This window comes from Stomoxys calcitrans, chromosome 1 (genome assembly GCF_963082655.1).
Source record: "Stomoxys calcitrans chromosome 1, idStoCalc2.1, whole genome shotgun sequence".
In the NCBI taxonomy this organism is placed as follows: domain Eukaryota; kingdom Metazoa; phylum Arthropoda; class Insecta; order Diptera; family Muscidae; genus Stomoxys; species Stomoxys calcitrans.
This window is the reverse complement of record NC_081552.1, coordinates 175,395,135-175,408,717: the sequence shown is the minus strand read 5'-3', so window position 1 is coordinate 175,408,717 and position 13,583 is coordinate 175,395,135. Positions and strand designations below refer to the sequence as shown.

At 39.3% G+C, this 13,583-nt stretch overlaps 2 protein-coding genes across 3 annotated transcripts; one reads left to right on the top strand and one right to left on the bottom strand.

Annotated features, from left to right (window-relative positions):
- Positions 1 to 6,449: 6,449 nt before the first annotated feature.
- Positions 6,450 to 8,621, bottom strand: LOC106082469 (lysine-specific demethylase 6A-like). Its single transcript, XM_059360991.1, has one exon. It carries the CDS (start codon positions 8,579 to 8,581, stop codon positions 6,944 to 6,946), a length of 1,638 nt encoding a protein of 545 aa, XP_059216974.1. The 5' UTR covers positions 8,582 to 8,621; the 3' UTR covers positions 6,450 to 6,943.
- Positions 8,622 to 11,531: 2,910 nt separating this feature from the next.
- LOC106082470 (thioredoxin, mitochondrial) lies at positions 11,532 to 12,428 on the top strand. Of its 2 annotated transcripts, none has more exons than XM_013245010.2 (3): positions 11,532 to 11,638; positions 11,709 to 11,924; positions 12,004 to 12,428. In XM_013245010.2, exons 2-3 carry the CDS (start codon positions 11,749 to 11,751, stop codon positions 12,248 to 12,250), a joined length of 423 nt encoding a protein of 140 aa, XP_013100464.1. In that variant the 5' UTR covers positions 11,532 to 11,638; positions 11,709 to 11,748; the 3' UTR covers positions 12,251 to 12,428. The 2 variants fall into 2 exon arrangements, with proteins under 2 accessions (XP_013100464.1, XP_013100465.1); XM_013245011.2 differs by having other exon boundaries at positions 11,544 to 11,635.
- Positions 12,429 to 13,583: the final 1,155 nt, after the last annotated feature.

Sequence of the window (13,583 nt, the reverse complement as noted above, 5' to 3'; positions counted from 1 at the left end):
TTGATTTTCAGTTTTGTATTTATCGTAATCGTTATCGCTTTGTTGTCGTCTTGTTACTTTATCGTTATTGCTATAATTGAAATGCAACTAAAATTGCAGCAATAATTAAAGATACCAGACTATTATTAAATAAAAATCGTTGGGCAAATGCTGCAGAAGCCAAAATAAGTGACAAAACTGGAAGGAACATAAATTAAAATTAAAAAAAAAAAACTTTTAATTTAAAAAGACAAATTGATTATTGCCAACCAGCGAACACTATAGAGGAAAAAATGCAGATGTCTCTGTTTGCAAATAGTGTCCATGCACCTTTAAAATATTTAAACATACAGGGCCAACAGACAATTTTTTCATTCATTGGAGGTTGTGCATTAAGAAGGAGGTTGTGCATTAAGTCCAATAATTCTTTAAAACATTTTATATCGAATTGGTCAAATATGCAAAGTTGTTTCTTAAATTGTGCTGCATTTAGAATATAGCATCAACGATGCCACTGTGAAATCGTCATGAGTATAAAAAATGACTGCATGTTAATCTGCTGGCTCTCATATAGGTAAGTACTTGTTGATTATTATTTAAAAACCTGTAGCTAAGAGTGGCAGCTTTGGGATATAAATTAATAAGGAAGGGGTCATCTCAAGCCAGTGAGACGTGCAATTCAAGAAGAGTAATATAGGCCTATCTTCCTGTAAGCAATGACACTCGTGGCAATGTTCCTAGCCAGCTTGAGGTCATCCCTACTTCCAGCTGATTATCAGCATGGATTCCGAAAAATGTGCAGCACTCGTCGCCGTCACCACAAATATCAGTGGCAACCTAGCCCTAGGAAGCGCAGATTAGTCTTGCCAAACCAAATTTGACTTTTATGGTTTTATTAAGCATTTTTATGAAAAGGGAACTTAATGTATAAGTAAAATGAAAAGTACTAAGTAATTAAAAACGATAAGCTAAAAAATTTAAATTATTTTGGACATTATATGCTAATGAAGTTAATACCTACGGACTTGGGCGGACATGGTCTGTCTGGCACACAACATACATTTTGCAAATTCTGGTACTGTAAACAGATTTAAAACTTTATTTACATTTAATAACTAAAAACAAAGTTGATTTTATCTGAAATTATAAAATTTATTTATTGAAGTAAACATTTTATTTTTTTATACTCACTACCATAGGCCTCCATAGGATTGTGATAATCACGATAGCGGTCGAACGAATAAAGATATCAGCTTGATATTTTACACAAAGATTTCTTGTTGATGTAGGTCGTTGAAGAATGGGCTTTATCGGATCTGATTTGGATAATGGCTCCCATATAAACCGATCTCCCGATTTTAAACTTCTTGAACCACTATTTCCCATTAAACGGAATTTCTCGCTTAGTTTGTATGGAGAAAAATGCTATCCCCGATTAGCTAAGCAGCTAATCTTATCGCAGTTTATTAAAACACATTCGCCGCACGGGATAGCAGTGATGTTCATTACTTAGCTGCGAGCTACCGGGCGCGTTACAGTTTGCGGATAATGGAATGCTCCATACGGAGTAACTGCAACGGCAGAAGCGGACAATCAGTGGTATCGAGAGGAGTGTCTCAGTGAGAGGACGGGCTGCAACGACTCTTGCACAAATACTGGCGGGTTATTGACGCCTTAAAATAACCAATGGCAGCCTTGTTATGGCGGCGATCGGTCCTTTGTACCTACAGGAGCTTGAGAAGGATCGCCGTAGCCACATAAAAATGTGGCTACGACAACGGCAACAGCATTAAAACATATTGTGTCATCATTCAATCTGAATGACAAAACTAAGAGAGTAGGACGCAGGATTTTTATACCCTCCACCATAGGATGGTTGGTATACTAATTTCGTCTTTCTGTTTGTAACTCCTCGAAATATTCCTCTGAGACCCCATAAAGTATATATTCTTGATCCTCATGTCATTTTAAGTCGACCTAGCCATGTCCGTCAGTCTGTCTGGAATAAAGCTAGCCGCTTGAAATTTTGCACGAATACTTCTTATTAGTGTATATCGGTTGGGATTGTAAATGGGCCATATGGGTGCAAGTTTTTATATAGCTGCCACATAAACCGATCTGGATCTTGACTTCTTAAGTCACTAGAAGGCGCAATTATTATCCGATTTGGCTGAAATTCTCCACGAATTCTCTCATGACCTTCAACATAGATGTCAATTATAGTCTAAATCTATGTATAGCCTGATACAGCTCCCATATAAACCTATCACCCTATTTTACTTCTTGAGCTCCTAAAGGACGCAATTTGTATTCGAATTGGCTGAATTGACTTCTACCGTAGTCTCCAATATTCAGTTCAAATATGGTTCGAATCGGACGATAACTTGATATAACAGCTCCAATATCATAGCAATTCTTTCCTTTTATCATACATTTGCCTAAAAAGAGATACCAGGAAAAGAACTCGACAAACGTGATCAATGGTATATAAGGGTATGTAAAATTGGGCACGGCCGAACTTAGTACGCTTTCACTTGTAATAAAAACCCATTTATCAACTCCGAGAAATATTTATTTATTTAAAGTTAAAATAACTTATTTTGTTCTTTTGACTGGTACTATGTTCGTTTTCCAACGTTGAAAACCATTGTTTTTCGCGATTAATTTTTTGAAACACTACACAAATAACAAGTATAAAATAACAATTTTATTAAATTTTTGCCATAAGTAATAAATAATGGGTTTCTACCGGGTAAATACCCAAAACTTGGGTATTTATTGGGTAAATGCAAATGCAAATTTTGCCCATGAACATTCCACTAAGGAACAGCGGCAAACTTCTCATATATCAATGAGTGCAGTCCGATTCAGGTTTAAGCTCAATGATAAGGGGCCTCCTTTTTATAGCCGAGTCCGAACGCCGTGCCGCAGTGCGACACCTCTTTGGAGAGAAGTTTCACATGGCATAGTACCTCACAAATGTGGCGTAAGGGTGTGTTCTCTCCCTGATCATGTTTAACTTCTACCTCTCTGAGCTCCTGCCATCCGCTACTGCAAATTGCAAATTTTGCCCATGAATATTCCACTAAGGAACAGGGGCAAACTTCTCACATATCAATGAGTGCAGTCAGATTTATTTATTTATTTATTTATTTCATTTCATGCAATGCGAAGCCATCAGGCCTATAAATAATCACAGGGGCAAACTTCTCACATATCAATGAGTGCAGTCAGATTTATTTATTTATTTCATTTCATGCAATGCGAAGCCATCAGGCCTATAAATAATCACACTATGCATAAGACGTACTTTTTTCTAACATATGTAAGTTAAAAAACTACTCAATTAAAAATAAAAAACTTAAAAACTTAGAAAATGGAAAAAAATTTTAACCTATTTAACACTTTCTGAATCTAGATAAAACTAAATAACAAATTACTAAAAATTATAAGCAGTAAGCTCAATGATAAGGGGCCTCCCTTTTATAGCCGAGTCCGAACGGCGTGCCGCAGTGCGACACCTCTTTGGGGAGAAGTTTTACATGGCATAGTTCCTCACAAATGTTGCCAGCATTAGAAGGGGAAAACCACCGCTGAAAATTTTTTTCTGGTGGTCTCGCCAGGATTCGAACCCAGGCCTTCAGCGTCATAGGCGGACATGCTAACCTTTGCGCTACGGACTTGGAAATAATATCGTATGCGAATGACTGCTCTATCCTGGCAAGGGGCTAGAACATCATTGGGCTGTGCGAAAGCATAAATATTTTTTTCAGGTTCAAGCCGAATTTTTCAAAAGTCCCAAACTAAAAAAAAAATCTCTCCCACACACTCATTGATATAGTTCTTCATAGGCAATTGCTGCTGCCTCAGTGTACCACACACTGCTACAACAACAACAACTTTTTAAGAGAAAGAGATCCCAATAGAGCTTAAGGTGGAAGTCGATGGACGGTCCATGCTACTGCATTCTGCATTGAGGTAAGAAATGAAGTCTTCAAATAATGGTCAGGCAGCAGAACCCTGATTATATAAAGCCTTAAGGGGTATCACTGGCTGCTTCTAGATGACAACAATTTACCATCTACACGAAAACAGCAAGATCCTAAAATTTAGGGCTACCATTGGACAGATCCACCGAATTTTTACTCACCGAACTGGAACCTCCTACGAGCCAGGTCAGGAAGTATATTTGGATGTTTCATTCACAAACTCCTCATATAGGACGGGCTTGCAGGATATTCATCAGGATGCTGTAGCGAATGCGATTTCATCATACCAACCGAATATAGTTCTTGGTGAAAAGATTTCACCCATTGCAGATGACGTCCACGACCTGCATTGTAAAACCATAATTAATCAGGCCCCCAAATGAGATCCAGATGAGTATCAAACTAAACTCGTATCGCTAACCCCATGACACCACTCTAATCCCAAAATCACTATGGAACGCTCCACTTGAAGCGTCCAGATTTCTGATGCTGGATCTGGAGGCTATAACCGAGTCGGAATAATCTCAGAATCAATTTATATAAAGGGTGATTTTTTTGAGGTTAGGATTTTCATGCATTAGTATTTGACAGATCACGTGGGATTTCAGACATGGTGTCAAAGAGAAAGATGCTCAGTATGCTTTGACATTTCATCATGAATAGACTTACTAACGAGCAACGCTTGCAAATCATTGAATTTTATTACCAAAATCAGTGTTCGGTTCGAAATGTGTTCATTCACCGTTCAGCGATGAGGCTCATTTCTGGTTGAATGGCTACGTAAATAAGCAAAATTGCCGCATTTGGAGTGAAGAGCAACCAGAAGCCGTTCAAGAACTGCCCATGCATCCCGAAAAATGCACTGTTTGGTGTGGTTTGTACGCTGGTGGAATCATTGGACCGTATTTTTTCAAAGATGCTGTTGGACGCAACGTTACGGTGAATGAACACATTTCGAACCGAACACTGATTTTGGTAATAAAATTCAATGATTTGCAAGCGTTGCTCGTTAGTAAGTCTATTCATGATGAAATGTCAAAGCATACTGAGCATCTTTCTCTTTGACACCATGTCTGAAATCCCACGTGATCTGTCAAATACTAATGCATGAAAATCCTAACCTCAAAAAAATCACCCTTTACTTACAGCAATCGTGGCTACTGGAACTGAGAGTTCATCATTATTAGGAAAAGCTCAGCTGAGACACCGGGCGTTTTCACAGGTTGCGGATAGTGGAATGCTCCACATATGAAGAGGAACTGCAATCGCTGATGTACAGCGGTATCGAGTGGAGAGTTTCAGTGAGAGGCCGGCACCTGCTCTTGCTTAAATACTGAGTGCCTATGATATTCGACATGATAAGGCGATTTATTGGCGTCTTTAAATAACCAATGGTCAAAACGTTACCGCTGCTATCAGATGGAGCTTGACGAGTATAGCCACCTCCACATACAAATGTGGCTACAACAACGGGATATCTATGAGAACCAAACAGGTTGGAACTGTGAGCTCCGAGCTGTATGTGTTCATCGTCATCTTGTGAAGCTCAGCTGAGAGTTACCTGGCGAGTCCACAGGTTGCAAGAGGGCAAGACTGTTGAGTGGCAAAAATAAAGGAACGAAACAGGATTGATACTAATGGATGGACCTAAAACATTATCTGATCGTCGAGCCGCCTTCAGTGCACAATAACCTTCTCCTGCTGAAGTCCAGAACAAATTTCCATTGCAGTCGGGTTTGCGTAGAACCAGGACTAATAATTCCTGGCCATGGAGTGCTCCCCCTCCGCAAATCTGCGGAACAACAAAAAACATGAAATAGGTCTTGAACCATATTGCGTTGCTGACCTGACCGCCATCAAAGAGTGACCGATTGTTATTGTTGTGGCAGGGTGTTGTACACTGAGGCGACAGCCTCTGCCGATGAAGGAATCCATCGCGTCAATCGGGTACGTACAGCCGGCAGCCACGATTTTTCCAAAAAGACCCCTGCTCCAGTGCGATTATCTAACATTTATCTGTATAAGACGAATGGCTAGAGAAGGGTTCCCAAATGGGGACCAATCATTTTGTAATTCGAAAGCTATAACTCTAGATTTCATCGCACAATTTTCTTCTCAACCTTTTGACCTAGAAGAAGACTACATTCAATTTGTTTACATATTTAAAGCAAGCGAAATAAACATACAAATTTCATGTTAACATTACATTAAGGAACATGGAAAACTTTTTTAACGGGCTTTTTCGAGTCGAAATGACTTGTCTAGACTTCACATAAAATTTCATTCGGTATTCAACTCATAATACTCGCGTAAAATGCCTTTTTAGAATTCTACGCGTACCAGTTAAACGTTAACAAATGTAAAAATAATCTAAATTAGATTTATTTCTTAAATATTTAATTTATTAAAAAATTCATAAATTTTGCAGTTCATTTGGAAACTACTAAATCTTAATTTTTATTGTATTTTAATTCTCTTATACGAATAGTGTGTAATATGTATATTCTATGTTTATACATTAGATCAAATCTAGAAATATTGCTCTAGGTTAAGTGAAATTGCTTGTTATAATAAAGCAAATTTAAGATATTCACTTGGTGATTTTTTTATGGAAAAATTTATGCAAACACGATTGTCGACAAATTTTGGCCAAAAAGATAGGCTAAAGCAACATATTATGAAAATTCTTTCAGTGTATCCAAAATTAGGGTTATATAGTACAGAAAACTGCAAATGTTGGTGATATCTGTGACAAATAGGTCATGGCGGTTGGTGGTTTTGAGAAAACTCTCTTGAAAGTAGTTTGATTAAAAATTTACTTCAAAATCCTTGTTCGAAAAGGATACCATAGATAATATGCATCAAAATTAAATGGGATCTTACACTGAATGCCATTGGCATCAAAATCAAGACAACTTTGGTAACAGGGAAAAACTGCACCAAATTTTCACTTTACATTCTGCAAGTCTTACAGATTAAAATCGTTCAATTGGCTTATTTTCACTACAAATCTGCCGCAGACGCACTTGCTCTTGGTAACCTGTATTACCATGTTTCTGTTGCATGTACTCCATGTTATGCATAAGTTCCGGAGGCATACTAGGCTTTATTTGCTTGTCTTCACTTCTATATGGTACTCCTTCGCCATCTTTTAACCGTTTTACTGGAATATTCTTGGGATATGGTGGTGGAGACCCTTGTGTAGCTCCCTTTCCCACTTTCCGTTTATTTGCATTAGAGGATTGCTGTAGATGCTGCTGCTGTCGCGAACTCATCTCCAAGGAAATTGGCAAATTCCAAGCTTCTTCTATGGAACAAAGCTGTCTTCTTTTCGATGTAATGCTGGGCATGGGAGCTTGAAGCAGTTGAGAGTCCAAGAATCGTATGCGCTGTTCTAGGCATTTGTTTACATCTACTAGACTGGAATTTTTGTTTTTAGCATTCCTTGGATCTTTAATAGTTCCCTTGGCGGCATTTAAATAGCAAGCAAAGGCATCCTTTGGCTGATTACAACTTTCATATAGAATGCCAAGATTTGTCCATGCCGCTCTGTGGCTTTTATCCAATTGAACAGCGCATATGTATGCTTGCAATGCATCAGTAGGTTGATTTTGTTGTTGATACAGAACACCTATTGAGCACCATGTATCTGCGTTTCCTTCACTTTTCTCTACAGAATTTCTATAGGCAATAAATGCATCGTGAACTTTGTTTATGCCGGCATAACATCTTCCCAACAAATACAATGATTGTCCAGATTTTGGATTTGCTTCAATAGATTTTTGCAAGCAAAGAATAGCGTAAGATTCTCGTTGCTTGCGTTCACCAAAATAATCGTGACAGTGATACATCCATCCAAGTTGTCTGTAGACAGCAGCCTTCAACTCCAGCGTCAATTCTTTTTCATTGAGTAGTTGCTCATAGGCCTCCTTGGCCAATTTGTACTTGTTTTGAACTTCATACAGGTGTGCGACATGAAATCGAATCAGTTGTTTCGAAAACGTACTAGGCGAAGTATCAATCAACGCCAGATTATAGTGCTTTATCGAAGACTTGAAGTTTCCGAGAACTTTGTTCATAAATCCAAGACGTATGTGAATATCATTCGAACACGGGTATAGAGGGTCCATGTATAGAATCTCCTGAAACGCTCTTATAGACCATCGGAAAGCATTAAAATGGAAGTAGGTCACACCAAGGCCGTAAAGAAAATCCAAATCACGTCTATTTGACGGGTTCTGTTTGTAAAACTCCTGGTACGCTGACAGAGCTTCTTCGAATTCTCCAAGCAGCAAATGCAAATGTCCGAGTTTGCAAAATGTATACGGATCCACTAGCTTATCTCGATTGGCAGCACCTTCTGGCGCGGGCGCTGTATCACTTTGTTGATTAGACTGATCTTCCACTTTATGACACTTGAAAACATCTTCGCTCACATCGGCTTCTGCCAAGGATATGATGGACTGTAGAACTGTAATGGTGCGTCGTATAAGATCTCGTAAAACTTCTTTATCTGGATTGTCGTTATTGATGCACCCAAACTGTTTACTATCCAAATCGGCAATTAGTTGTAATTCATCAATAGAAAAATCTCCATTTTGCAGAAATTTCATTTTTTAACTTGTGTTTGGTCTCTGCAATGAAAATGTTATTATTTTTTTTTCTCCGAACTGTCATATGCAGTAGAGTTGCCATGTATAATTTTTAGAGTTTCAGACTTCTGCGTCCAAACACATACAAGTCGTCAGTCGCCAAACGAACGCTACATAATACGCAGGTGGTGTTCTTCGTTTTCATGAAAAGCTCAGCTGAAAGCTATTGAGCTTCCACAGGTTGGGGATAGAAGAATACTACGTACGAAGTAGCTGAACAATTGGCGTCGTGGATAATCAGCGATACCGAGTGGAGAGTTTCAGTGGACCGGACGGCACCGGCTCTTGACAAGGCGATATGACAAGGTTATATTACAAAACCAGTGGTCGTAACGATCCTGCGACGACCGGAACTAGCTTGCTCAACTATAGCAGCTCGACAAGGATCGTTATATCCACATGCAAATATGTGATTACAACAACACCCAGTTTTCTTCCTCGTCTCAGACCACGTTCCCACAATCAGAGAGCTTCATCGACCGAAGGACTTTATACTCTCTGAACGTACCAATGAAAGCGTACTTCAGCGGCTTCAGGGACCATACCGAAAACATTCCAACGACATCCGCTCGTTCTGGTGTTCACAGCACAGAGAAGGTTATCGGTTTAACCTTCATCCCTATCATGAGCAAAATTTCCCGTCCGAAGCTGTCAAATTAACAGATGAACGTGATAAGTTTCGCCGAACCGACGCTGGTAGAAAGAGGATACCAACTAGGGGATTAGCAAGTGGGTCGGTTAACAAAAAAATTGTTGGAGCATATCGGAAACTGCAACATAGGCTCAGGTGCCAATAAATTGTGGTCGACAATAAAATCTATCAACAAACCGCCAATTAATGTGGCGAAAGCCATCAATGGAAATCAGATTCAAGAATCGTTGAGGTGTACCACCAATTTTTGTGGACAATTTGTCGATCACCCAATGAAAGACAAGGCAAAAAGGGGCATTCTAGGGAAGTCAAGGAAGATTCCAGTCGGCGCAGAACCCTAGCTACTTAGACCCGTAGATATAATCCAAAGTCATAAGGAAGGTCAAGCCATCAAGTACCATGAGCCCTGACGGAATATCAATGTTAATGCTCAATCATGAAGCTTAATTGGAAGTCAAATTCCTGAAAGATATCCTCAATCTCTCTATATCCACCTATTTATACCTGAGATATGGAAAATAGGGTGTTGGCCCTTGTTCAAAACAGGGAAAGATGCGAACGAATGAAAGTCCCGCTGACCGGTCTACCTCCTGTCCCGGTCGCAAGGACACAGGCGTTACTCCTTCACATTTTTTAATTCGTCAAAAAAGCCCTTGAGCGAATCATTATCGTGGCCCTAATATTTCCAAAGGCATTTTGTGCTTTCAATCACACCACACTCTTTAATGACGTCATCAAGTCTTATCTCCTCAACTCGACGAAAAGGTCACTTGTGAACTACATATGCGGTCGCAAGTCATACGTACACTGAACAGACAGTTCCCCGCAGAGTTGAACCTGCAGTTCCTTACGGGGGAGTTATCTCCCCGATCCTTATTAACCACGATCTCTCTAAGCTTATTCTTTCCCTACTACGCGGATAACTGCTCTATCCTGCCGAAGGGGAATAACATCAGTGAGGTGTTTAAACAGATAAACATTTATCCACAAGACCTAGCAACATTTTTCAGGAGCGGCAATATGAAAATCTTTGCTAAGAAAGATTGACAAAGAATTTCGAAAGTAAATCACCAGAAAATCCTAAGGATGATCCTCGGAAGCCTTTTCTCACCTTCAGCCCATGTTACTGCAGTCTATGATAAGGCAAGAAACAGAAACAAAGCCCTAAAAGAGACATTATCAACCACCTATAAAGCGGTTGCTAGACCAGTAGTGAATTTTGGAACGCCATCGTGGACAGCATGTGTGAGCTGTAGGCAATGGAGAAACCTACATACCTATCAAAATTCATCGCGGGCTGCCTAGAAATGACAAACATGAATTATTTCCTAGAGGAGAAAAATATCCTTAAAGTAAAACATCACAGTAAGCTTCTCTTTAAACGTTAACTCCTAAGCTACCATCACGATGATGATAATTCCCATTTCAGTGAGCAAAAACCCCTTCACTGAGCTGGTACATCCAGATACTCCTCCCGCCATGTATGCAGCAGCATATGGATGTTTAGAGACGCGATCCGTCAATAGATCATCGATACATTTACAAATATCTTATATAAAACGTGCCTAGAGAATATTTACCAGGACACAGTAGCCAATGCGACTCCCCATAACAACCGAATATAGTCCTTAGTAAACACCCTCCACCAGCTTTCAGCACCACACGGGCTGAAACTTTCAGCTCCGACCTGTGTGATATTAATTTTATTACGAGAACCTTAGCTGGGAGCTACTGGGCGCGTCCACAGGTTGCGGATAGTAAAATGCTCCAGACGGAGTAACTGTAGTTGCAGTCGCAGACATTCAACAGTATTGGGTGAAGAATCTCAATGAAAAGGGGCACCGGCTCTTACTTAAATACAGAGTTCCTATGATGCTAGATATGACAAAGCGACTTATTGGTGCCATCATGTTCCCGCGGCTATCGGTCCTATGGAGAAGAACGAGCTTGCTCATCAGGAGCTTGACGAGGATCGCTACTACTTGCTTTACTAAACGGGAAAACTTTTTTTAATTACAGAATAAGCGATTAAACCCATGTTTCCACTAGAACCCATATCCACTTGATTTAAGATAATCTCCAAAACCCATTTCCACTACGATTTATGCTATGCGGTTTTTTATTTTCAGTGAAGTTTTTGAAAGCGTGTCGACGAAAATATTATTTAGGCATACGTTTTATGATGTAAACAAGACATGTGATCGCTATCGCTATGATTTAGGTCCATCGTAGTTTGACTGCCAGCTGTCTTTTATATGGCGGCCGTTCAGTAAAGGTCTGCCGCCAGTAATAATAATAAAAATCAACGAGTATTTTCTATTTGCACAAGAATTGTGTTTTTAGGAATCTGGGAATCTGAAAGCGTAGTAAGCATTATATATTAACGTAACAAACCATTTTTGTTCAATAAATATTTGTATATATTTTAATTTTAAGGATATTGTTCTTAATTTGAAGAATAAACAAAATTTACAAGATGATGTGCAGTATTTTGCAAAAGGCAGGACAGAATCTTTTTCCCCGTGTGATGACCCAACGATTGGTGTCCACCAGCGGAGTCCACAATGAGATTTTCAAAGTTCAAAGCGCAGAAGATTTCGAAACAAAGGTCAAGAAAAGCGATAAAGTAGTGATTGTGGATTTCTTTGCAACGTATGTCACTTAGTGAACAGATGAGAATTATATAAGCATCTTTTGTTTATACTTGTAAACCTCTTACATTTTTTACTAGATGGTGTAATCCCTGCAAAATGTTAACACCACGTCTGGAGTCAATTGTGGGTGAAAAAGCAGGTGCTGTGAAGTTGGCAAAAGTTGACATCGATGAACACAGCGAATTGGCTTTAGACTATGAGGTTGCAGCTGTGCCTGTTTTGATGGCAATGAAGGGAGGAAAAGTTGTGAATCGCATGGTTGGCTTACAGGATACGGATAAACTACGTGCCTGGATTGATAAAACTGTGGAAGATAATAAATAAATGTAATGTGTTGCTGTTGTGCTATCAGACCTCAAACCAAATGTGTAAAGAAAGAACATAGCTCAGCTTAAACAATTACATAAAATGTAGAAATTTCGTTAGTCATTTTTGTTATTCCTTGATTAGCCTCTCGAACATATATCGTTAAATTAATTAAATTTGCATTGTTTAAACTCGATATGCTTTTTAATATTCTATTGGATGTAATTAAATTTGGTATTATAGCGATTTTATTTCAGAGTTGTTTATTTTAAACTTGGATAAATGATAAAGAAAAAAGAATTATGTGGTTTATTTTTAAGTGGTGCTGTTGAATACTTTTGTTCTGAGTGGCTTTTACTTGGCAAAGTCGAAGGCTATACTTGTAAACCTCCTCCCCAGGGGAAAGAGTACTAAAAGCACAGTTTTGCAATGAAAAGAGAAAAGGGCCGCCATTTCCCAAGGAAAAAGACGCTTAAACCGCACATACCCAAGGGAAGACACTAAAACCAAACTTGCGAATGAAAAGGAGCACTAAAACCAAACTTCTTCAAGGTAAGGGACACTGAAACTAAAATTTCCCACGGGTAGGGGTGTTCCTCCAGTGAAAGTTGATAAAACCGTCCTTCCCGTAGTGAAAGGGCACAAAACCCCGACCTTCCGAAAGGGATAGGGTACTAAAACTGCCCTTTCGCAAGAAAAAGGACACTAAACCTAAGCTTTCACAAGATAAATGACGATAAAATAACAACAACAGGGCACTTAAACTCATTCCCAAAGGGAAAGGCCGATAAAGCTGCACTCCCTCAAAGAAAAGGGTACTAAAACTACTCTTCCCCAAGCAAAAGGGCATTAAAACTATCCTTCCCCAAAGGAAAGAGCACTAAAACTACCCTTCCCCAAGGGAAGAGCACTAGAATATACTATCCCCAGGGAAAGTGCACTGAAATAGCTTTACCTAGGGGTAAGGTAGCGTTGAGAAAAATGGATAGCATACTTTTAGCGAGTTGAGTTAGCACTCGCTTAAGCGTAGCGGTAAACATACGCAAAGGTAACGTACACAATGGCATATTTAACTTGACTGATCCAAGTGCTTGAGAAATCCCTCTTTGTCTTGATGATTTAGCGGCTTAAAAGCAAACCAATTCTCAATCTATAGAAAATGCTGCAAACTCCGTATTTGGATACCAATCTCCTCTCCCAAGAAACCTTTGACCAGAAGTGGCGAAATGCTATTGAAGCCAATAATGCGCCATATAGAGCAATACAACAGTTAGTAGCAACACGCCAAGTGAATGAGAGGTATTGGGAGAAAAATAGGGAAGCGTCTTCCGTTTGCAAACGAGAGAAAGGG